This window comes from Lacerta agilis, chromosome 6 (genome assembly GCF_009819535.1).
Source record: "Lacerta agilis isolate rLacAgi1 chromosome 6, rLacAgi1.pri, whole genome shotgun sequence".
NCBI lineage: Eukaryota > Metazoa > Chordata > Lepidosauria > Squamata > Lacertidae > Lacerta > Lacerta agilis.
In genome coordinates this window covers 68,087,770-68,112,882 of record NC_046317.1, presented here as the reverse complement: position 1 = coordinate 68,112,882, position 25,113 = coordinate 68,087,770, and the positions used below count along the sequence as shown (strand labels likewise).

At 45.7% G+C, this 25,113-nt stretch overlaps 2 protein-coding genes across 2 annotated transcripts in view; both read right to left on the bottom strand.

The window, feature by feature from the left end:
• MAP1LC3A (microtubule associated protein 1 light chain 3 alpha) overlaps window positions 1–15,453 on the bottom strand; it is a 44,374-nt gene extending 28,921 nt beyond the window's left edge. The window contains exon 1 of the mRNA XM_033153306.1: window positions 15,092–15,453. Coding sequence (XP_033009197.1) covers window positions 15,092–15,131 — 40 coding nt within the window. The 5' untranslated portion in view covers window positions 15,132–15,453. The remainder of the gene's footprint in view (window positions 1–15,091) is intronic.
• A 1,567-nt stretch (window positions 15,454–17,020) lies between these two features.
• On the bottom strand, window positions 17,021–23,171 carry DYNLRB1 (dynein light chain roadblock-type 1). The gene is made up of 4 exons (XM_033153305.1): window positions 23,078–23,171; window positions 19,884–19,959; window positions 17,915–18,082; window positions 17,021–17,427 (listed from the first exon to the last, which is right to left on the bottom strand). The coding sequence occupies exons 1-4, from the start codon at window positions 23,078–23,080 to the stop codon at window positions 17,384–17,386; spliced, it is 291 nt and encodes a 96-aa protein (XP_033009196.1). The 5' UTR covers window positions 23,081–23,171; the 3' UTR covers window positions 17,021–17,383.
• Window positions 23,172–25,113: the final 1,942 nt, after the last annotated feature.

Below are 25,113 nucleotides of genomic sequence, written 5' to 3'. Positions count from 1 at the left end.
CGACGCTCTGTCCCGTTTTCAGGTGGAACGGTTCAGATCCTTGGCTCCGGAGGCGCGGGAGCTTCCGGACTGTTTTCCAGACCGTCTGTGGAGCCTTGGCAGCACGTAGTCCTGCAGGGCGTAGCGGCGTCGGTTGCCCCCTCCACTCTCAGGTCGTACAAGAAGGCCTGGGCTGATTTTGTTGCTTTTTTAGGCCAAGCAGGGTCGCCTTTGCAGGAGTCACCTCCCACGGCGGCCCAAGTTTTGGAGTACCTGGCTATGCTCTTCCAGCAGGGCCGTGCTCCAAGAACTCTCAGGATTCAGGCTGCTGCCATTTCCTTTTTTGGAAAAACCCTCTTTAATACTGACCCCTGTGCGTCCTTTTTGGTTCGTCAGGCGATGAAAGGTTGGGGCCGGTTGGGCCCGCCTCGGGTCCCGACGAGGCTCCCCATTTCTTTTGACCTGCTGACCAGAATGCGCTCGCAATTGAGACGCATTTGTTGGTCAAAGCAGGAAGCCCGGTTGTTCACGGTAGCTTTTTCCCTGTCCTATTTTGGCGCCTTAAGGGTGGGGGAGGTGGTCTTTGAGTCCACTCAGTCTGGCCCCAGGGGCTTGTTGATGTCTGATGTGACACTGTCGCCATCAGAAGTCACCCTCAAAATCAGGTATTCTAAGACTGACCAGTTGGGTAGGGGGACCCTCATTCGTTTGCCAGCCACAGGGCATCATGGCCCTTGCCCTGTGCGAGATACACGTAAGTATTTGGCAACCCGGCCATCCGGGGAGGGCCCATTCTTGGTGCATGAGGGGGCCCTTCCGTTGACCAGGCAACAATTCACCAGGGTGATGCGCAAGACCATTGCGGCCTGTGGGCACCAGGCAGATGCTTACGCCCCTCATTCCTTCCGCATAGGCGCCGCCACGACAGCCGCACACTGGGGTTTGTCAGCAGATAGGATTAAGGAAATAGGGAGATGGAGGTCCACTGCTTACAAGGGATATGTGAGACCTCAGCCATGACGTTCCTTGATGCTGCCTGTTTTCTGTTTGCAGGTCCCGTACCCATCCGAGTGTGGATCGTCGGGCACAGCATTGTGCACTGGGCCGGCGCCAGGGCTTGGGAAACGGGGCTTGCTGGTCATCTTGGACTTTCCCCAAATTTACGTGTTACGTGGTTGGGTAAGCGGGGCATGCTCTGGGAAGAGCTTGTCCCACTGGTTAGAAACCGTGTTTTTTGGGTGGGTCCCCCGGATATCTTGGTGATTCAATTGGGGGAGAATGACTTACCCCGAACAGGTTGCCGTGCTATGCGCTTCCTGATTCGCAGAGATTTAAAAATTTTGGGGGCCAGCCTGCCCGACACGGTGCTGATCTGGTCGCATTTGTTGCAGCGAGCTGCCTGGCGGGGAGCTCGCTCCTTAGCAGCGGTCGATAATGCAAGGAGACGACTTAATGGCGTTGCAGTGCATACAGTGCGAGCTTTGGGGGGTACTGATATTCCGCACCCCGGCATCACCTTCCTTGCCACCTCCCTGTATCGAAGGGATGGAGTTCACTTATCCCCTGAGGGGAATGACTTATGGCTGGGGGCGATAGCTCGTGGTATTAGGGTTTGGCTTGCAGGGTGAGTGGTTTTGGCGGGAGCCAGTTGGCTCTGGTGGCGGTTAGGCATTGGTTCCTGTGTGGATTGCTGGATTGGGCGCTGCCCATCCAGAATCAGGTTGATGCTGGGAATTCCGTTAAAGGAATCCGGCGACTCTTATGCTTTGTCCGATGCCCCGGTAGGGGTTAGGGCCATAAGCCGAGTCCCCGGGACCATTGAGGAAGAGGGACGCGTTGCTTCCCCCCAGTCCTTAACTCTCCTCAGTCGCATTCTCCCAATCGCTGGTTCTAGGCCAGCCTCTGTCCCGGTGTGACAGTAGTCTGAACCAATGCCTACGCAACCACTCACCGAATTTGTATTTAAATAAAGTTGTGGCCCTAAATTATTTGCCAAAAACCCAAACCAAAAATCTGTCTCCTGTGTCAAGTCAATGGGGGGTGGATTGAGGTCCTCGATACGCAAATCGGGTTCTACCATGAGTAAGAGCACGTGTTGCGATCGGGACCTGGCAAGACACATTCCCTTCCTGTGAGGGTGGGGCCGGTAGCCGGCCTTAGTAGCTAATGGTCAGTTAGGAGTTGCTGGGCAAAAGTTAATGTTGCAACTTGTGATGGACAGCTTAGCGTCCTATTTAAGCCTCAGCACGTAGGGCGTTCCTTCTCTTGGCTTCGGCTGCTGATCACCCGTCCCGCCCTCCCTTTTTTCGTAGGCCTCTGCGTTGACTTTGCTCTGCCTGTCATGGGGTCGTCTGCTTTGTAGCAGGGGCCCAGTAGGAATTTGTCCATCTGGCCGATTGGCTGTGCCTTTTGGTTTTGCCTACTGCAGTAGCAACTTGTCACAACTTGTAAGGTTGGCGGTTAGGCATTGGTTCCTGTGTGGATTGCTGGATTGGGCGCTGCCCATCCAGAATCAGGTTGATGCTGGGAATTCCGTTAAAGGAATCCGGCGACTCTTATGCTTTGTCCGATGCCCCGGTAGGGGTTAGGGCCATAAGCCGAGTCCCCGGGACCATTGAGGAAGAGGGACGCGTTGCTTCCCCCCAGTCCTTAACTCTCCTCAGTCGCATTCTCCCAATCGCTGGTTCTAGGCCAGCCTCTGTCCCGGTGTGACAGTAGTCTGAACCAATGCCTACGCAACCACTCACCGAATTTGTATTTAAATAAAGTTGTGGCCCTAAATTATTTGCCAAAAACCCAAACCAAAAATCTGTCTCCTGTGTCAAGTCAATGGGGGGTGGATTGAGGTCCTCGATACGCAACACATTTTGAGAACAATAAGTAGGGTATAATTTTTTTGCCAAAGAAACAAATAAAGTACACTAGCCGTTTTCTTGGATGTTAATGAAAGGCACTTGCACTTTGAGTACCTTACTGCTACAGGAAAGAGAAGACCAAGTATTTCTGGCAACGTCACCAATGACTTACTTCCCTTGCAGCTTGTGACTTGGGCTCACTTCCATACCATGTTTAGAGCACATGACTACACTTCCCAGGGTTCTTTGGGAGAAGCTATGTGCTTTAAATATATGGCATGGATGCAACTCAAGAAATGGGGAGAAGGGTACCAGGAGCTTATAGCCATGGCAATACAAAGCTTGGCGAGAGAATAAGCAAGCAATGTTTCAATGACTGTAACTCTAAAACTATCTAGTAGCCAGCTGAATCCTCTCTTACCGCTACATGTTTATTCCCCTCCTAATTTTCATAGTGGAAATTTACAGGTGTTGTTGTTGTTAAGTCGTTCAGTCGTGTCCGATTCTTCGCGACCCCGTGGACCAGAGCACGCCAGGCACGCCTATCTTTCACCGCCTCCCGCAGTTTGGCCAGGTAGATAGTTTTAAAGAAGGGTTTATCACCTGCCCACTCCCAAAAGTCTTCAAACAAAATCTCTCTGCAGCCTAAAATTATTATCAGTTGTGACTGCTGTTTTTAAAAAGCTCTCTTCTTGAAGATAAAGTGTTCCAATGTTAGTGAAGAATGAAGGGGATACTTGTGCCAGATCAGAGCTTTTAGGTTGCCATTTTTCAAATATAACCTCTCTTGTCCCAGTCCTAAAGTTTAACACACACTTTTGAATGCGGCATTAAGAGGGGGGAGGTGCCTCAATCCGCTTTCATACTTGCATGCAATCTGTTTATGGGAGAACAACGGTTTTGTTGAATGAGGACGTTCAGATCGGGGTCGTAGCATTGTTAAAGCTCTTAAACGTATGGAAGAATAGGTCCTGCAAAGGAAGAATAAGCTTGGCTTTTGCAAAGGGAAGTTTGGCATGACTCACCCTATTAGAATTATTTGAAGCATTATTAAGTATACAGTTGGAACAGGGCCCATGGGCCCAGTCAGAAACCCAAGAAACAATTGTGGGCCCTCACCAACCACCCCACCCCCCAAAGCAAGGAAGTGTTTTAGCTTTTCCCAAACCCAAAGAGGGGAGGGAGTGATATTCCTGGCAACCCACCCTTGCTTACTGAAGTCTCCAGAAGAGCAACAGGTTTAGAAAAAAGCCTTATCTTGGAGCCAAAAGACTTCTTTTGAGCCTAACTGCAATTGCCATAGGGGGGTGAGACTCTTTTTGGTGGGATGGGTTGGATTGCTGCTAGAAAGAAAGCATTAACCTTCCCCAGTGGTGACTGCAAAATTTCCAACACAGGGCAACTAGCCTTCTATTGGCTACAACAGATGGCTTTTTTCAACCCTAATTTTAGCAAAGGAAGGGGCAGGATGAAGGGTCCTCACGGTGGGGGGGGTGGCTGGGAAGGCTTTGGTAGGTTAATTCTATGCACTGGGCTGATGAACCCTGTCAAGAAAATGGTGCCATCACTTGCGCCTTGGGGTAAAAACTGGTCTCTGGAAGAGAAGCTACTTCCTAACAACTGGAATGATCTCAGCAAGTTGAGACACCTGTGTTATCTGGACATACTGTGCTTTAAGGCCAGAGGGCGTGCTAACTGGGAACTAGTTTCAGCTATGAGAAAACACGTACACCAAAGTGCTAGAAGATTCTAGCTTTTAAGCCTTCAGGTTGGCTCGTCATGGGGTTCTCCCCCTGAGTTTTTACACCTCTGCATTTTCCTCTGCCTCCTGTTTTCTGTCATCTGTTACAGCCTCTAAGATGGGGTGGATAGAGTTAGGATCAATTAACTTTTGTCAATATTCTGGTTCGTAATTTAATGTCACAACATTAAAACTCAATGTTAAAAACAGTTTAAAACAACATACTGAGTAAGTTGGCAGCCTGAGGCTCAGGAAGCAGAAAGCCCTGTCCATACTTGCTTCTTTGGAATCTTAGGGATAGCTGGTAAAGTATGGGCCCAGGCAGGTTGGACAAAAAGAGTGTTGTGGTGTATTATATAATACTTGGACTTAATTATTGGATTCTCATGCCTATTTTCAACTCAAAGCATCTCACGGTATTAACAAAGTACACTAAATACATTTAGAATAGCTATAGCTCTGAATAGCAAAGAGTAGAAGATAAACAACTCAGAAGGGATATTGCTGCCGCACCCTGCTTTTGTTTCCCCCAAAGTCCTCTGGTTGGCCATTGTGAGAAATAAGGCGCTGGACTAGACGGCCCCTGGGTCTGATCCAGTCAAGTTCCTCTTCAGGTAACCAGAGATTCTAGAAGACAGGTGAGCAAACAGTGGCCTTCGGACCCCTTTCAGGCGGCTCTTAAAGCTAATATCAGGTGGGTAGCAAGGAAGGTGAAATTGAGAAAATGGGGTGGAAGAGCGAGGGAAAAGAAAGTAATGGAACAGGAATGAGTGAGATCCCATGCACCTTTGGTTTCATCGCTACCATTGTGGATGTGCAATTCCTGATAGATAGATAGATAGATCAATCACCTCTAAGGAAATGCAGGCCTAGACAGAAAAAAGGGTTGTCCACCCTAGCCAATAACTTTTACTGTATGTTAGGATCAAATGAGTTGCAGAAGAAATTGTTTTTAAAAAGAGAGAGGGACAACTTCTGGCCAAATATTTTGCAGACGGGTGCCACTTTGGTATAAAACAACCACCACCCTCCATTATCAAGCAACTCTGCTAGAACTTAAGTTTTGAAAGTGTTTCAGAGCGCCACAAATTTCACTAAATGCTTTCTTTTAGAAAAAATATTTACTTAACCTACAATGCTCGGCACAGCTGTGTGTGCAGAAGTCCTATTGCAACCAGATTGCATGCCAGCGGTCATGTGCCAGATCACAATCTTATACTGGAAGAAAGGAACTCAAGAGAAAGAAAAACATACAGTCAAGCTTCTACAAGGATTATGAGGATAATTTATTTTGGTCGTTAAAAATGATTGTTAAACCCATTGAAACTCTTATTCAACAACAGGTTACAAACATTACTACCGGTATTTAGAGGTCATGCAAAACAAAATAAAATAAAAAAATCCTTCCAGTAGCACCTTAGAGACCAACTAAGTTTGTTCTTGGTATGAGCTTTCGTGTGCATGCACACTTCTTCAGATATGCACACGAAAGCTCATACCAAGAACAAACTTAGTTGGTCTCCAACTACTGGAAGGAATTTTTTATTTTATTTTGTTTTGACTATGGCAGACCAACACGGCTACCTACCTGTAACTAGAGGTCATGCAGCGTGGTGGTTCAGAGTGAGAAAGTTCCCAGTTCAGAACTTTAACCTAGCTATGAATTCACTGGAGGGTCTTAAGCAAGTCATGATCTAGCCGCCTCGGTTTGTAATTCTATACCCATTTATCAGGGAGTAAGCCCCATTTGACTCAATGGAACTTGATTATGAGGAGAAATGTGTAAGACTGCAATGCCCAGTGTCCCATTTATTTATCTGCAAAATTATAATCTGCCCTTTATTAAATATAAAAAAGGTGGCTTACAACATGTAAAATAAAAGTATTTTGCTTGGGAAATGCACTACATAAATAATAAACCTTGTTTATTATTACTTTGATCAGTTCTGCACATACAGCATCATGGAATTGTGTATCCTGGGGAGGAATTGTTGTCAGAAATATATATATAGCTATATGAATGACGTCATTTTGCCATGGCCACACCTAAGCGATAAAGTTAGAATGCAGCAAGGCAGGAGTGGACAATTAAAGGAGGCAAAGCTAGGACTGGCATGATCAACATTCCAATTTAGGCCCCATATTCCTGTAGCAATAGCCCAATTTCAGCTTGCAACATGTGGATTGCATTTTAAGTGTTGGCTCATGCCTTAAACTAGAATTGTTATTTATACATTATATGACAACATGCTTCTAATATATATTTGGGAAAGTTCTTTGTTCGTCTACTATGCATTTGGATCTCTTTAAAACGGCTTAACTAAAATTTGCAGGAATGCTCCTGGGATCAAAGAGCAGGTTTCCAGTGAACAAACAGGGGACAGTTGAAAGGAGTAGCATGGCCTGAATGTGAGTAAACCCATTTTACATACTTACAGAACAATCTTGTATGTGTCTACTCATAAGTAAGTTCCCATCAAATTCAATGACACTCCCAGTGTAGCCTATATAGGTTTGCAGCCTGTCATTATAGTGCAATGAGAGATGGATATTTTAATTGGGGGAGGGGGGCTAAGCAATGGCTTCCTACTTCTAGCTACAAAAGCATTTGGATTGAAAACAGATCCCTTTCTTAAAATAGTTGTGGGGCGAACACAGCAATTTGTTTTCATTTTGGACCTGATGCACCCAGGGTTTTGGTACTGTTTTTACATTTTTAACTGTTTTTAATTAACCTTTGAATTGAGTCAGTGCTTTGCAAGGAGATGAATAAATTAACTGATGAGGATGCTATGTTTTACTGCTTGCTTCTGCCTCATCTACACGTAACTGCTCATCCTTTCAAGTTTCCATCAAGTTTGCTTCAGCTTTCCCCCATCAAGTTTGGTTCAGCTTTCTTCCTTCTTTCCTACCTCCATGGATGATCACAAACAAAACGCAGCAACACTGAGCTGCTGTAGGTCACTACAAGGGAACAACTCAGCCAACAACCTTGGGGACTCTTATCCCGGAAGACAAAGAGTAATAAACACGACCATGGCTTTTCAAAGTGTGAAAACAAAGAAAACCTAGAACTACATCCAAAAATCAGCCATAAAAGAAAAGGAAAAAAGTGTGTGTAGGGGGGGACATCTAAACAGCAGGAGCACCTGAAGTTTTTCAAAAGGGAAAGACTCTGGCCCCTCACAAAGCTACAACTTCCATAATTCCCAGGGAAGAGAGAGTCAGTTAAACCAGTGTTTTTCAACCTTTTTTGGGCAAAGGCACACTTGTTTCATGAAAAAAATCATGAGGCACACCACCATTAGAAAATGTTAAAAAAATTAACTCTGTGCCTATATTGACTATATATAAAGTAATTCTCTTGAATAGGAATCAAATAAACACAAATCTTTCGAATTTTTCAATTTTTCCCACGGAACACCAGGCAACATCTCACGGCACACTAGTGTGCCGCGGAACAGTGGTTGAAAAACACTGAGTTAAACTACTCTGGAAGTTTTAGCTCAGAGAGGGGACTGGGTGTTAAGCACCCTTAACAAACTACATTTCCCAGGATTCTTAGAGGGAAGCCATGGCTGCTTTAAATAGTACAGGTGGGGCCTATGAAAACAGTGTAGCCTACAGGATACAAGGAGGTCTTGTAAAATTGCAGGAGATTCTCCCTAGGAACTCCTCCATGGGACAGGAAAAGGGCAGCAGCTTCAAACACTTTGTAAACAGATGTTCTTATGACTGTTTGCTTTCCAGGCCCAGCCCACAGACTGTAAACTTTGCAAGCCCTGAAAGGGCAGAGAAGCCAGAAGAGCACTTGACCCTGAGGCATTTTCCTTAACACACTCTCTGCTGTGCTTCTTAATCCCATCCTGGAGGAGGTAGAGAAGGAAAACATGACTATTTTTTTATTTTATTCTTTACTTTCTCCATAGAAGTAACATCTTTGGCCCAATGCAGATGGCTGGCTGGCTGACAACGTCCCTCCTCTACCCTTTCTTCCCAGAAAGTATTTAGCAAACCAGTCAGCTGAGAGAGCCAAAAGGGCATGTGGAAAATAAGCTGAAAGGAACACGTAACAGTCAGTCGCAGCTGCCTTGCCTGACCTCGCCATTCCAGCCCCCTGTGCCTCCCAGGCTATTTTAATCCTGTTTGCTTTCAAATGGGATGGTTGGGATTGGGAGAGGGGGGTGGGAAGGAAGGAAGGAGAGAAGAAGGCAGCTGCAAAGAAGCCAAGCTCTCTGCTCTCCTCCTACTTGGCCCACCCCCTGGCATCTAAAGCAGCTGTTCCCCCCCCACAAACTCACAGCAGGGGGCTGGGAGGGAGAAACCAAACTTCAGCCACTGCCCTTCGCCAGGCAGGACGTCAGCAGCTCTAGATAGGTGATGGCATATATACACTGCAGCAGTCAAATACCTGGTAGTCAGAAAAGCCTCGTGATATTTTTGTTTTTGTTACTCCCTTCTCGACTGGGGCAGGCGGTTGGGCAAAGGGCGGGTGAGTAATCGGTTTGTGAGGACAACAAGCAGCTCAAGAGGCATTCAAGTCTCAGGCATGTGGGAGAGTCAGCTACAGTGTTATGAAAAACACAGCAATGCAGCACGTGATGCTGTCATTTCCATAGTGGCTTTTAAGGCGTCAAGCGCTCTTTGTAATTTCTCTCATTTTCTCTTCATTATAATTATGTGCCTTTGCAACTTTGGTCCAGGGTTAAACCCTCCACCTTTTCCTGACAGGGCTCCTATACCTTTAAGAGCTGCAGCAAGCAGAAATTCAACAGGATAAAGCTTTCCTCAACAGGAACAGTGTGGTGCCTGCCTGCCCATTATAATCTGTTAAAAACAAAAGAACCTGTTCAGGGGAAAAGATTGCATCCCAGGACAAGTAGTGTCTCCACAGTCCCTACTTGCTTAAGTGCTCTTCAATTTGTAGCTAAGCTAATATTTTAGCCCAGGCCAAGCTGCTGCACAGGTTCAAAGCAGGAGTGTGGCCTCAAATGTGATTGCACAATACTTAAACAAGGCAGTGTTATCACAGCATGACAACACTTGAAAACCATTCCATGACCTTTCTTAGAAATTGCTGGACAAGGGTTCCAAGGATAATTCAAACTTTCCACAGCTATCACCAACATACCACATAATAACCCCAGAATGGGGTAGATTTCAAGCATCAAGCGAGGGACACTCTCTGTGGCTTCCTTTGCTAACCTGTTTCGCCTTCCAGATGTTTCAGACTACAACTCCCATCAGTACAACAAATGTGTGATGGCTAAGGCAGATGGGAGTTGCACTCCAATACATCTGGAGATAAACAGGATATCGAAGTCTGATCTGTGGTGCGGCCTGTTGGGTGGAATCTGAATTTGGTGCAAAATAATACAAACACACAACAAAAGAGAACATTTTGGAGAAAACACGTGCTTCCTTCTAGAAGGGCATACAAAACATTCAGGAATGCCAGTTCAGCATTCAAGGCTTCAATGACAGAAGAAGGGAGCCTACACAAGACACATCTATCGGACCAAAACAGATGTGGCACGGAAGATCACATAACCATAAGAGTTAGAAGGTACCTCTAGAGGTCATCCAGTCCAACCCCTTGCTCAGAACAGGATCTGCAATGCAGAGTGCCATGTAGAAGAATCTGTGATCAGATTTCCCAATTAAATTAAAAAGAAATGGTAGAAGAAGCCACATCTTTACAATGGCATGCCCAATGTAATATTCATTCCAGCACCCCATTCTCCCCTGCAAATATTTCATCTGGGGGCTTGCCTTTAGCAATACAAAATTCCTGTTTGGCTCACTAGGGGAAAGTACAGATACCCATGCTGTGGCTTCCCTCCACCTTCCAAAAAAGCCCAGGGTTAAATAGCAGCTTTGGGGAGGGACAGTATGGCCAAGGACAGGTTTATTGTGTTTACAGTCTCCACCAGAGTTGCTGCTCTGCACAAAACTGAAACACCACCCCAGCTGTTTTAAACAAAAAACAAAAACCCAAAACTAAATATTCAGGGGATCTGCAATATCACATCTGTTTCAGTCTTTGGATAAACAGTACTCAGATAACAGAATACTAAGGTGCTTGCATTCCTGGGTGCTTTTTCTTTAGTACTCAGTTTCTGGTTACATTGCATGAGATGATTAGGAAAACTATCCAACCCCAGTCACCAGCTCCCTGGATGCCCTGAGTCAAGTCATTCCTCTCATCCTCAAATTCTCCACCAATAAAATAGGGGTGACAGAATTCACACACATAATGGATGTGGAGCTGAAAAAATGGTAAAGTAGCCTTGTACAAGGCCAATTGCCTGGCTCTTTCTGATAAGAACTACCCCCAAGGGAATCCGACAGGGAAGTTTTTCTAAATTTAGGGAAATGGTTAATGTAGCGAAGTACTGAGGTGGAGAAATAAAAAATGAGGTGCACAATAGAGCTTTATTACTGATCATCATCATCATTGTCATCAACTGTTTTTAAATAGAATTCTCTAATAATATTGTTCTCTAGGTGGCTCAAACATGAATGAAAGTTAAAGACAAGTATGATACAAGGGTCATTAAACACAGAGTCTAAACATTACCAGCACAGAGAGGAATAAAACCAGAGGACATCACCCCTCCCCTGAAAAGTCTAGGAAACATGGTCTAGTTTCGGGGAATCACAAGTGGGTAGAGAGATGTTGCACCCTGGTTCTATGTTTGGGCTACCCACATTCCTCTGGTTGGCCACTGTGAGAAGAGGAAACTAGACTAGATGGACTATTGGCCTGATCCAGCGGGCTCTTCTTATGTTCTTCTGAAAATAAGAGGTCTTCACCTAGTGCCTGCACAACCTTAAAGAAGGCACCAGGCGAGTCTCTCTGAGAAGGGCATTGGGGTGCCACCAATGAGCAGGCCATCTTGCTTGTAGCCACTTTCCTCACTGCACTGGGCACAGGGACTCAGGGCAGGGCTTACAAATAGGATCAAAGTTCAGGTATATATGGGTTTGATATTTCAGATATCCTGGTTGCAAGCCATTAACGGTCTTGAAATATAAAACCAGCACTTCATGCTGGGTCCAGAGATGGACCAAAGGTCAGAGCAGTAGTTTATAAGATTGTGCACAGAGTGGCCTGGACAACCTAGTTGTTGTTATTGTTATTGTTGTTACAAATACCCCCCTTAACGTCATTAGAATTCACCCAACAACACTGAAAAGTGGTAGAGATTCAGGACAGATAAAAGGGAGTACTTCTTCACACAATGCAAATTTAACTTATGGAATTCCCTGCCGTTTTTAATGTCTTTTAAGGATTAGATAAATTCATGGAGGATCCTCAGTGGCTGCTAATCATGATAGCTAATTGAAACCTCCATATACAAAAAAGGCTGTATCTCTCTCTGGATGCTTGAGACAAAGTGCAAGACTGTTTTCTTCAAGCTAGCCACTGCAGAAAATAAGATCCTGGACTAGATATAACTTTGCTCTGATCCAGCTGGACTCTTCCCATGTTATTTTGTGGGTGTGCACTAAAAAAGCATTTTGGATAGCCAAGAGAATAATTATTAACCATGGTTGGTTGCCGTCAATAGTCTTTCCCAGCTATATATAAAGAAATTACAAAACAGTTTAAGGGAACGCACTATTTTAGGAGTTGAATGGATACATAACAATATAACAATGCTTCTTCTAAGCAGAATAAATCTGCATTTGAAAACAGTCATTCTTTCTAGCTAACAACACTCTCCAAGCTGGCATCTGAAATAAGAAATATTGTTTGTATGACAAAAGTGTTTTTAACTAAGGTGTAATCCTTTAAAATAGAAGAAAATAATGCAATATCATTTCAGCAAACTTAACACAGCAATCCTAGATACATATAAGTCTAATTGAATGCCAAAATAGGGAGGGGGTGGATGACTAGAAAATACTTGATAATCTGATAAGCATCTATTCACTTGCAGACATAGCCATTAAGGGGACACAAGGGCCTTGACAGCTGCTTTGAGTAAAAAATGAATACATGTAATGGAAAATGAACAGGATCGATCTTTATGATAGGAGAAAACTACTGATGAGTCACTGGCATTTTCTTGGAGGAAACACAAACCTGCCTGGTAAACATTCTTAAAGAGTATCATTCTGAAGCAGCAGGACCTGCTTATGGTGAAAAACTCCAAAAGCATTCAACTGATCTTCACTCAGCCAGTTGTCATTTTAACGCCCAGGCTGGCATAGGTGAAGAGCAGTGCTCTTGCACAACTGCAATTCATCACAATAGGGATGTGCTGGAGAACTTCCCTGTGGACTCACGTCAGTGCTCTCAACTAATTTTGTAAGTTATGCATGTGTTCTTGTTTCACATAAAATATTTTGTTTTCCCACCACCCAGTGGCCAAATTGGAATGTACTGGAAGAGGCAGAGAAACAGAATGAAAATAGATGAATCAGAGATTAGGGATGGGAATTTTGGGGAGAAATGAGATCCTGTGCATCACACTCATCCCCTGATTACTATAGATCCTGCTCGTCCTCCCAGGCTTCTGAATTGCTACCAGATTTTATCCATATGTTAAGCTTTATCTTACACAATTGATTATAAGGACTAGACACTTTCCTTTTTTTATTATTTAAACGAACTATTATGCCCAAGAGAGGAATAAGTGTCCAGCGCTGTACTTATTTATCCTCTGTGAAAGACAGTGGTAGAATGCAACAGCCAACAACAAAGCCCAACTGTTAGAGAAGTATAAATATCAACAATACAGAGATCTAAATCTAATCCTCGATTAAGGATTAATGACTGTCAGTCTGAAGACAATTTGACAAGTGTGGCAGGAGTTATTTGAACACACATTCTGGCATGTATTTTACATTTTCTGAAAGTACTTTTTGGGCAGTGGACATGTGTGAAAAACAAGAGATCTTAATATTTCTTCACCCTCAGGAGCCCTTTAGCTGCCACACACCACAGCCCAGTTCTAACCACAGGGGAAGAAAGTCATAGATTTTTGTCCCTCCTTTCAGCTTCTACAGTGGGTTTTTTATGTTTGTGTGTGTATTGTTACGATATTTACAGCAAAAGGGGGAAATAATCTGGAGACCCTAGAAATCTACAGACACAGCAGATTACCCAAAACCACACTCCCCGCTCCATTAATCAAAACAGAAGAATGACAAGTGGGAATACTGTGGGCTCGCTTCACATCTCGGGGGCGGGACCACGCTGGGTGCCTTGGATCCCATTGGAGGCAGCAAATATTTCCACCCGAGTGGGAGTGAAATGGCTCTCTTCCAGCGGAGCTCCTCTTTCAACCGCACATTTGGCTCTTACGAGGGCTGGGGGTTTCTCTGGCACAGGGACTTGGCTTTCCAGCTCCGCGTTCCAAGCCCCCATCATTGCAGAGGCTGGACCACATGAACGTTTCCTCCAACCCCCCCTTTCCATTTGTAGGCATTACATCACCGCTAGGGTTCGGCTGGGCTGCTGCAGCTGCTAATTACCTCGGGCTTCCTTCCTGCCTCCTTGCCCTGCCTGGTTCAGCAGCAGGAAACTTGAACGATCAAGCAAAACAAAGGGAGTCACCTGGCTGCCTACAGCTCCCAGAGTCGCCCAAAGCGCATTTATCTCCAGGTCTGGGTTGAACATACACCAAGACAGGGAGGGATTTTTTTTCCAAGGGGCGGAACCTGCAGCAATTTGGGCACCGAGTTTCAAGTTGCTTTTAGAAGGTGGGGTTGGGGGGGGGGGCAAGAGGAGCAGCCCGTCAGGAGGACTGCTCAGTTCTTTCACTCACGCACCCCAAACCATGAAAAATAGCCCCACAAAACGGGTGAGAAAAGTGGGAACATGCCAGGGGCAAAGCAGCCTGTCCCAGTAAAGGGTCTGTTGAGTCACCCAGCACACCCCACCAAAGTTTCCTTAACGGGGGAGGGGGGGAATCTTTATGAAAATGCCTTAGGTATGGATGACCGAAGGGCACATTTTGGAGAGGACGAACAGTAGAGGTTCCTGCCCTTGGGTTTTTAGGCACATCTAATTCGCACACCCCAAACAGGTACGAGTTAAAAGTCTTGCCCTAGGATTGAGAGACACAGGTGAGCTGGAGGGAGCCGAAATCTAAATAATCTTGGGGAGGAGGCACCTCAAGGGGGTGTGTGAGCACGGCTCCCGCTCCAGCTCTTAGCCCACTGCGCCCTCTCCAATAGCATGCGGAACCTTGGAGGCGGAGAAAAGGGAAGCACCCTGGATGGAAAAAAACAAGAGCGAAGAAAACAAGGACATTAAGCTCCTCCGCGTAATTCCGCGGCAGCGTTAATGCAGAGCTCCTTGGGCGGCGAGGGGGGCGCCGAACATTTGCGCCCTCCAAACCTCCGCCCCCCCCCACCTGTGCTCCCCAAAACGTCAGGTAGGCGGGACGGCGTCGATAAGCTTCCTCTCTCCCCACCCCGCTTCCAATCCCCCCCCCCCCGTTGTCCCAGCCTGCTGCTCCTGGGCCTCGGAGCCGAGCGTTTTACCGACGCAGGAACTTACAGAAGCTCCGCCGCTGCTTGAAAGGCCGGTCCGAAGGCATCTCGGCCGGGGATGGAAGGGGTGTGAGCAAAGAGCGCCGCGACTCAGCAGGGACAGTGGGATCTTCCCTGGGCGCCTCCAAAGACCCCGGCTGGAGAGGGACGCGACCGAGCTCCCCACAGCCGCCTCTGGCTGCCGGAGGACGCCGCCTATTTGAGTCCTCGAAGTGGGGGACGTCGGGCAGCAGGTGCCTCGCGGGCAGCTCGAGCCAGCCAGCCGACCGTCGCTGCTGCTTCTGCTTCGTCGTCGCTGCCGCCGGCTGGGCGATCCTCCGCGCTTCCCGGAGCTGGCAAGGCAGCGGTGACTTCACCAGCAGCCTCCTTAAAGGGGAGGTGCGCGGCCCCGCCCCTTCTGCAGTGCGGCCTCCTTGCCAGCGGCGCACCGCGGACGGAGCCGGCAGCCCTCGGCGCTCTTTCCGCTCCAGACGCCCTGGCGAGGAGGCTGGGCTTCGCGGGGAAGGGAACAATGCAGGCGCGGGGAAGGGCGAGGAGCATGCACAGAGTGCTCCTTTCCCGGGCTCAGGTTTTTAGCCTCGCTACGGAGGGAGCCTCGGGTCTCTCTTTTAAACTAAGGAGAGGCCCGTTCATCATTCTAGGACTTAACCTCGGATTCCCCTCCCCCCCCCATCCTTCCTTTCAGCTCTGATAAACCACAGGAGGAAGAAATCAAAGCAAGAAAGCCTCAAATCGACTTAAGAGCAATCCAAGGGGCCTTTCCCCTCCTATTAATGATAGTGATGCCATAAACCCAGTAAAATGCGGCTGAACATGTACAGAGTGCCCTCTTCCTACTGAATAGTCCAAGCAGAATAACCTAATTATGTGAACAGGAATTCTGGGCCAGAAGGAGCTTTGAGGTTGAGCGGGGTGGTCTCATATGCTTATTTATATTTTTATGAGCAGGTACCCAAAGGTGGTGTACTACCCTCACTCCGCCCCCATTTTATCTTCCCTACAACTCTGTGATGTAGTTTAGACAGTCCGGAGAGATCATGACTACTTGGCCAAGGTCAATGAGCTTCATGGCTAAGAAATGCAGCATGGCTCCTTGTGGAATTTCCAGCAGCACCAGCTCCCATTGCAGGATCTCAAAAACCAATAGGCCTCTCCACCTCTCTAAAGGCAACTAGTCTCCTGCTTCTCTCTCTCTCTCTCTCCCTCTCTTAATTATAAGGGCCAGTTCTACTGCAGCAGGGGTTGGGACCTTAAGTCCCTAGCACCAAATCTATTTGAACCTCAGGAGTCTCCCCAGGCCACAACCTGCTTCACACCCTCTTTGAGTGGTTGTACCTGCTTGAAATGCATCCTTGAACTCTGATAATGCCTGGATATAGACAAGAGCTGAGTGCACGAAGAAACCAGGCTACTGTACAATTGCTAAATTTACATGTATTGCACCCAGTGGCCATCACTGCCTCCTGTGGAAGTGAGTTCCATGGTTTATGTGCTGTGTGAAGTAGTACTTTCTTTTATCTGTCCTGAATCTTCCAACATTAAGCTTCACAAGTTCAAGTATTATGTATTTAGTATTATGAGAAAGGGAGGAAACTTCTTTCTATCCGCTTTCTCCAGGTCATGCGTAATTTTACAAACGTCTATCATGTCACCTCTTCTTCACCTTTTCTCTAAACTAAAAAGCCCCAAATGCTGCAACCTTTCTGAGAGTCGCTCCATCCACTTATCATTTTGGTTGCCCTTTTCTGAACCTTTTCCAAATCTCCCAATATCCTTTTTGAGGTGAGGCAACCAGAACCGTACACAAGTTTCCAAATTCAGTCACTCAAATGTTCAGGAATACTGTGACAGTGTAGGTGATTTCATGATAAGTAAGACTTCTAATTTCTGTATTAAAAACTCAAGGCTACTGAAAAATGAAAGGTCACAGTGCAGGATTCTTCCATTCTTTTAATCCGTTTCAGAAGAAACAGCATATTCCAAATTTAAATAAGTGCCAAAATAAAAAGGATGCAAAAGAAAAACTAATTTATGATTATAAATATTTCAGACAACAGTCCTGTACAATTATATTTTCTGAAAAAGATATTTGACACTTGTTTCATTGCTTTTCCTCTTCACCTAGTTACATTTTAGTTATATGAAGATACTCCTTGAATCTACATTTAACAGTTAAAAACAGAATCTCTCTCAGACATTATTAATGTGGCACAAGCAATTAATTACTAACAGCATTTCTGGATGTTAAATAAAAATATGTATTTAAATATAAGGAACTGAAGGTCATTTTGAGAGGATTTCACTCCGTTGGATTCTGAACAACAATCAGGAAATAGTCCTTATCTGCAAGGAAATAAAAAAAGATTTTTTTAAAAAAAGTATTTTATTGTTAGTGCTAATTTAATAACATGCTTTCTAGGCTCAGTTACAGATAGAACACTGTAGAAGTCTCACTTCTAGACCAAGTCCTTCACAACTGGACAGTAGCACCTAGACCATCTTATATACAAAGCACAAGAAGAAGTAGAAGTAGAAGTAGAAGAAGTTCAAGAGTTGTTCAGAAGACTTTGGAGTAAAATATAAATAGGACCAAGTTGCAAGATTGTGAAGGATATCTAAAACCCCCATCAGTGATAAAGTTCTTCAATATTATTTGAATCTGGATAGGAAACCCATCTAAAACCCTTTCACCACTATTTAGAACCCACACTTCTGTATTTCCTATACGGGAGTACAAGATAAAGGGTGTATCCCATATAAGATTTAGAGATAATGAAATTCCACTTTGGCATCTGAATGTTTAAAGAAGAGCTTTCCCTGTTCATTTTACCTGGCGCAACCATGATTTCGTTTTTCTTGGAGCGAATCCGCAAGAACGTGAGGTCATTCTGGGGGTCAATATCTCGCACGGTCCCCCTTGCCTTCATTATTAAGTTGTGCATTAAGCCTGCATACTGCACTGTGGTGGGGTTATCCATGGTGCTTTTGATGGGAATGCCTGCAGGGTGCAAAATGATTCTGTGGTTACGTTAGGCTAAGACATGGTTTGATATGAGAAACTTAAGAGTGGGGTACGCCTAACCAGCCCTGTCTGCGGAAGGCCTGTACAAGGACTTCCGCTTGTGCCTACCATGTGACAGCAGTGAAGAAAGCTTACTTCTCTGCCACCACTGCATCCGCAAGAGCCATATGGCAAAGCTTTTCTGAGTGGCGAATGGGCTTTTGTCATCTGGCCAAGACAGTATTGCTCTGACACCCTCCTTTGCAATTCACCTGAAGGGGGGGGGGGAATCACTTGTATTCAAACAAAACTGGATGCCGCAGTTACCCCAAGTCCAATGGAAGTGGCTAGAACACGGCACCTTCCATCTATACTGAATCAGTTTAGATTATTGCAGCCTGAGGATGTGGTCAAGTTGCTTGAAGAAGTGCAGCTGATCACCTGCCCGCTTGATGCTTGCCCATACTGGTTTCTTGGAGCTAGCCACAGGGAGTTGACTTGGTGGGTACAGGATGCGATTAATGCTTCACTAGAGAAAGGGTAAGTACCATCTGCCTTGAAGAAGGTGGTGGTGTGGGTGTGTCACCTCCTTAAGAAGTCCTCCCCTTGGCCAAGAAGTGTTAAACAACTATCACCCAGTGGCAGATATCCCCTTTGGGGACAAAGCACTCGAGAAGGTGGCAGTGGTCCAGCTTCAGGCATGCTTGGAGGAAGCTGATTTCTTGGAACCATTCCAGACAGGCTTCAGGCCTGGCCTGGTCATGGCACAGAAACTGCCTTGGTCGCCCCAGTTGCTGATGTTTGGTGGGAGAAAGAAGAGGGCAGTGTGACCCTGCTCATTCTCGGCCACTTTCAATACTGTTGATCACAGTATCCTTCTGGAGTTTCTCGTGGGAAGTAAGGGTTGGGGGCACTGTGCTTCAGAAATCTGATGGCACACCTATTTACCCTGGCTTTCGACACCCGAGATGGATATTTTCAGGACCCACCTTATTTTTTTTGAGATTGTTAGTTTTTAATGTTGTGTTTTCATTGTTGTAACCTGCTCTGGGATCTTACAGTAAAGGGCAGGTAATTATGGCAAATTTCTCCACCACTGTTAATAGGGTCTTGCAGACAAGTAACATTTTAGGAACAGGCACACAGGCAGACATTCAGCAGCATTACACCACCCCAATTTGTAGAGGAAGATGCAAAATTAATTGGCCATAAGCACTGCTAAATTCATTATCAAAGGTACAGCACATTCTTAAAGATATGTACTATGCCTTTTGATTTCACTGGGACTTACCCCCATATAAACATGCATAGGGTTGTAGCCTTAGCATCACAGCAGACATTTCTAACATGCAAGTGGGTTTCTCTAACCCAAGTGTGTTATGTAGCCCATGGAAAACTCTGTCTGGCTCCTGGAATTCTCCCCAGACTGTACAACCCTTTTTCCAAACCACACCCCTCACTGGCTCCATTGAATATTTCTGCCTTGTAAGAATGTATCCCTGAGTTCTGGTAATGCATCTTCCTTGCCTGGATGAAGGCTAAAGAAACCAGTATACTGTGCAAAGGTAAAATCTACATTCATTGCTCCACCCACTTTTCCCTCTGGCCCCATTCATCACAGCATGTGGCGGTTCACATATACCTAATAAAACATAAACAAACTAATAAACCCCCCCCTCCCACACAAGAACATTTATTATTAAATTTATTGCACAAACAGGATAAATTTAGTATGTCAATAGAGCATCAGGGCCTAAAAGAGTGGCTTTCGCCAACAACAACCGTAATTGCACAATACCTTCTGAATTAACAATAATGATTCCTTGGACGCCCTTCTGACTCTGAATTCGCTTAAGGGTTTCTTCTACCTCAGCCTGGAAGAAAAAGAAAATATGCAAGCGTATCTTGAAAGATGCAATTTGTTTTCCAATAATGCTGTGTAATAAGACATCTGGAAAGAGTGGAGGGGTAAGAGGGTTCGGAGAGGTACTTCTCGTGCTCCAAGCACAAAAGCACAGCTCTCTCCAGCACCACCATATCATCAAAGTCTGCTTAAGCTTTTCTTAAGGCCACAATTTTCCTCCCATCATCTGGCAATAAGTCCCGGGAAGCCAGAAACTGGTTCCGCTTATCCGTTTCAGTGGCTTTGCTTATCAGGCTGAGACGTTACACAAGGCAGTGCGATGATAGGGGTGAAATCCTGGCGCATCTTGCACAGAAGTCTCCCCCTCTCATGTTACGACAAAGGCTTCTTCACACATCACTTCCTATATGGAAATCATCTTTAGGCTGGAAAGTATCTTGCGGAATGCAACCTGGGAAGCACAGTGCAGATATTTAAATGGTGCTATGGCAAGCCAAGACATGTCATTTACAAGGTTTCATGGTTCAGCAGCAATGGCATGTAGATGATTCTAAGAGGTAGGTTAGGGTCAGAAATGGACTGGCTCAAGGTCACCCAGTGAACTTTGTAACTAAGTGGGGAATTGAACTCTGGTTTCCCAGGCCCTGGTCATACAAACACACATCCCCACATATATATTGAAATGCTCTTTTTGTTTTGTTTAGGCATGTCTACCTAGATAAGGATTTTTAATTGCACATAAAAGTGCTGAATTTGCCCATATTTTAATAAGTTTTCTGTCTTTTTGATTTTAAAGTTTGACTTTGCTTTTTTTAATATGCATGCTTTATTGTTTTGTCTAAATTACTTAGTTATATTAATCATGTTAAACACACACATACACCATCTCTCTCTCTCTCTCTCTCTTTCTCTCTCTCTCTCTCTCTATATATATATATATATGTGTGTATGCACGCACACACACACACCTGCAACTCAGGATAATGCAATGCATCTGATAATGCGGACTTATACTATAATAAATTAGTTAGGTCTTTCAGGTGCCACGATACACTTATTTTGACAAAACTGTGTCAAAGGTACCCATCAGAGGTATCTGCCTGCAGATAATTTTGCCTAGACAAGGACAAACCTGTTATTAGGGAGACTACTTCATCTCTGCAGCCAGGAGGGCCATGACCACAACCACATGGAGAGGCGCCAGTGGTTAAGGAAACAAGTAAAGTGGCCTGGAGCAATCAAAATCCAGAGCACAAAATCCAAACTAGACATGTCCTGACCATGATCAAGTAAAAAAATGTTTAGTTCTATATGCAATCTGAATATGTGGTAACAGGCCCTTTGCCCCATTCTCAAACATAAAATGAGGTTATATATTTTTCAAACTTCTGCAAACCTGGCAGGGAAGGGGGAGAGGGTTCCCTGCAGAGGCTGATGCTTCCCCTCTTCTTTGTCAGTCTTGGCTACAATGCTAGCAGCATTCAGCTCATGAGTTTGCTATTATACTAGAAGTGATAGGGGAACACAAGGTTCAATATCATACTTCAAATGTATGGTGTGCCCACACTTGAAACACTGCTCACCTTTTTTGGCCAAATTATGTTGCGGAAATTAAGGTGTGCATTAGATTTGATGGCACATTTACATTTGCCATGCAATTTTTTTCCAAGTTCTGAACATTGAGGTGTGCATTAGATTTGATGGTGCATTAGACGCAAGTAAATATGGTACAGATCCTGAAGTTGAGGCTCCAGTACTTTGGCCACCTAATGAGAAGAGAAGAATCCCTAGAAAAGACCCTGATGTTGGGAAAGATGGAGGGCACAAGGAGAAGGGGACGACAGAGGATGAGATGGTTGGACAGTGTTCTCGAAGCTACTAACATGAGTTTGGCCAAACTGCAAGAGGCAGTGAAGGATAGGCGTGCCTGGCGTGCTCTGGTCCATGGGGTCACAAAGAGTCGGACACGACTGAACGACTGAACAACAACAACAAATATGGTACATGAGGCCACCACCATGCTGGAACTGTGAAGGTTTGACCAGTGGCTGCCTAGATGGCTGACTGCTTAGGAAGGACATGTTGACAGTCTTAGGTTCCATGATGGAGAAAAGGTAGATTATAAATGCAAATATATATGCACCATGGAACACCCATGCATTGCCTTCTATACACATGGCCAACAGGCAATAGTAATGCAATACTGTGTATTTCTGTATTCGGTGTGCTTATTCTGTATGATTTATGCTGTATTTACGATGCTCTATTATGTTGTCACATTATTGTCGTTTGTAAGCCGCTTTGGGATTCATCTGAATGAAAGGCAGCATAGAAATATAATAATCAATTGGAGAGACCTTTTGACAGAAAGGAGAGCTAAAGTGATTTTAATGTAATAATATACACATTCAGCTATCCCGAATCTATACATTTTGCAGAATTCTATACAAAGTACACTGAAGGACCAAATGTTGTGCAGGGGCAAAAGTCGTGGGTTTGGACACTAGCAGCCACAAACACAGACCCTGCTCTGCCAACAAATACAATGCAACAGAAAGCCACTCTCAGCAGACCCTGCCCCATTGTGATGTTGCAAAAAGAGAGAGAGAGAGAGAGTTCCTGGGAGTACAAAATGTATCTAAACAGGAATGCATGCAGGTGAGAGCGTTGCGCATCATGACTTCCTGGGAGTACAAAATGTATCTAAACAGGAATGCGTGCTGGTGAGAGCGTTGCGCATCATGAGCCTGTTCTTATACGGGACCAGAAAGATGGTCATATGGGGATGCTGCTGAAAACAATGTAAGAGGCCCCGGAACCCGCATGCCAAGAGGATGGCCATGGAAATGCACGCGATCAGAGAGAAGCTGAACAGCAAAAGAAAAGAGCTGGTAAATGCAGTGGGCCCCTCAGCCACATCCATTGATCCCGGACCCCGTGGCGCGCAGGAGCTGGCCGGGTGTGGCACATCACAAGGCGGCAGCGGAGTCTGCTCTGGACTTTTCCAAAGAGCTGCCCAGGAAGTCTCCACTGGTCACCCGAAACCCACCCAGGAAGTCTCTTCTTTTCTGCGACGGGGGGGGGGGGGGAATTCAGCAGAAGCAGACCGCCCACCCCGCTTCACTCACCATCTTGCAGAGAGGGGGGGAGATCAAAACCTTCCCTGGGAGGTACCCTCAAGCTGGCACCAGAGCCCAGTCACAGTGAGCGCGCGCGCCTGCGCCCCAATCTCACCCCGTAGGGCGAGCCGCGTCCTTAGCCAATCGTTAGAGAGGGAGGGCGGGTTCCCAAGTTTAGGGACCGGGTGTCATTTCCTACACCGCCCTCTTGTAGGAAAACATTCTGTGGGGGTGGGGGAAAGTAGGGGTGGCGGCTATGAATCGTTGCTTTGGAAGGCTCTCCATAAACACAGAATGGGTGTTTGCAACTTGGCGTGTGAAGGAGGAAAATGCGTAATACTGGACGATCCAGCAGCTCAAACAGAGGCGTCGGTAGCACCTCAAGGGGAAGAAAACTGAGCGTGATTTCAGAGCTGAGAGTAAACCCAGGTCAAATCCCTCGTTTGAAGCCCACGGGATGGTGCTTGGGGACACTTGCTCTCCTTCTCGCGGTGGCTAAAATAGGAATTGGATGGGGAAGAAGAAGATTATTTTGGATTTGGGAAAGAGTTTGTTTGCTACCTAGGTCTGTCTGGGGGATGTAGAAGTATGTAGAAAGAAAGAAAGCAGTAAGTAATTTAGTGTTTGAACATAAGATTGGCTTAAAAGAGAACAAGCATTATGGAACACTTTCAAAGCACGCTTAAAAACAGATGGGGTGCGGTGGTGTGGAGAGGGTGCTTGACAAATTTCGCCTGGGAGATAGTCTTCATGCCACTGCCAAAGGGTGGGGGGGCTGCTTCTGGTATTCAAAACCACCCAAGTTTAAATTGAATGACCCAGCAGGAAGATTGTCTTAAAATATAGGTTCGTATTTTATAGGTTCACACAGTCCTTGGGAAAACCAGGCCCCAAATCGTTTAAGTGATCTGTGACTTTTCAGCTGTCATTGGGCTGCTGGGATTGAAGGGACACAAGACTTAGGGAGGGGTGCAGGTTACCTAACCCTGGATTAGGGTTTGAGAAAGATCAATACCAACCCCTTAAATTGATCCAGGAAACACACTGGTACCAGTGATTTTCTTAATTGAGAGAAAAGTTCTGCAAACCACCCACCCTCATTCTCTCTCAAATTCTTGCACAGCTACAAGCCACGGAGTTAAGGGCAAGGTTGGGTGGCAGGAAATGGTAACATCCCCATCTGTACCTAGAAATCCCCACAAAGCTTATTGGTATCACCAGCAGCAGCAGGGGAGCTGCAGCAGCTGGGACAACTGCAGAGCAGGTAAACTTTTGCCATCTCTCCCTGATCTGCGTTTGCTGCTGCTCTCCCTGCAAGGAAGTGGGCAGCCACTGGATCATTGGACAGGCTCACACCCCACTGATTTGCAATAGCTGGCCTGGAAACCAGGCTTCTAGCTGTGGTGGGGAGATCAAATATAAAACCAAACAAATCACAGGGTTGACATAGCTGACTTCTGGGTTAGGGTGTGTTGGTATTTGAGGTTTGGTTTCATCTGCTGGTGATTTTTGTTTCACTTTTAGTGCATTGCCAAAGTTTTCTATCACAATGATAGGGGGTTTGTGTGGTTTTTAACACACCGTATGAGATGTTCCATGTTTTCTATCATTTCCCCCCATGATAGAATGTGTGTATCTTTCCATGTAGGTCACTTGAAAGCCTTTTAAAAAAACAAGCAACTATAACATTTAATAAATAACCATGCTTATCCTCATTCTGTAAATGTGTTGTTCCTCATGAGGCCTTGCTTCCTCATTAACTCCTGTTTTAAAAGCACGTTATTTTAGTGCATGGATCGGCTAACCTGTGGACTTCTAGAAATGGCTGTGCTCCAGTTCCCATCATCCCTGGCTGTGCTGAATGGGGCTGCTGGGAGTCTGAGCCCAACAAAACCTAAAAGGCCCCAGGATAGTCACCCCTGATTTAGCAGAGGGCACACAACTGTTGCCGGCTGTTTGGCACTGCAGTTGTTGTTGTTGTTCAGTCGTTCAGTCGTGTCCGACTCTTCGTGACCCCATGGACCAGAGCACGCCAGGCACGCCTA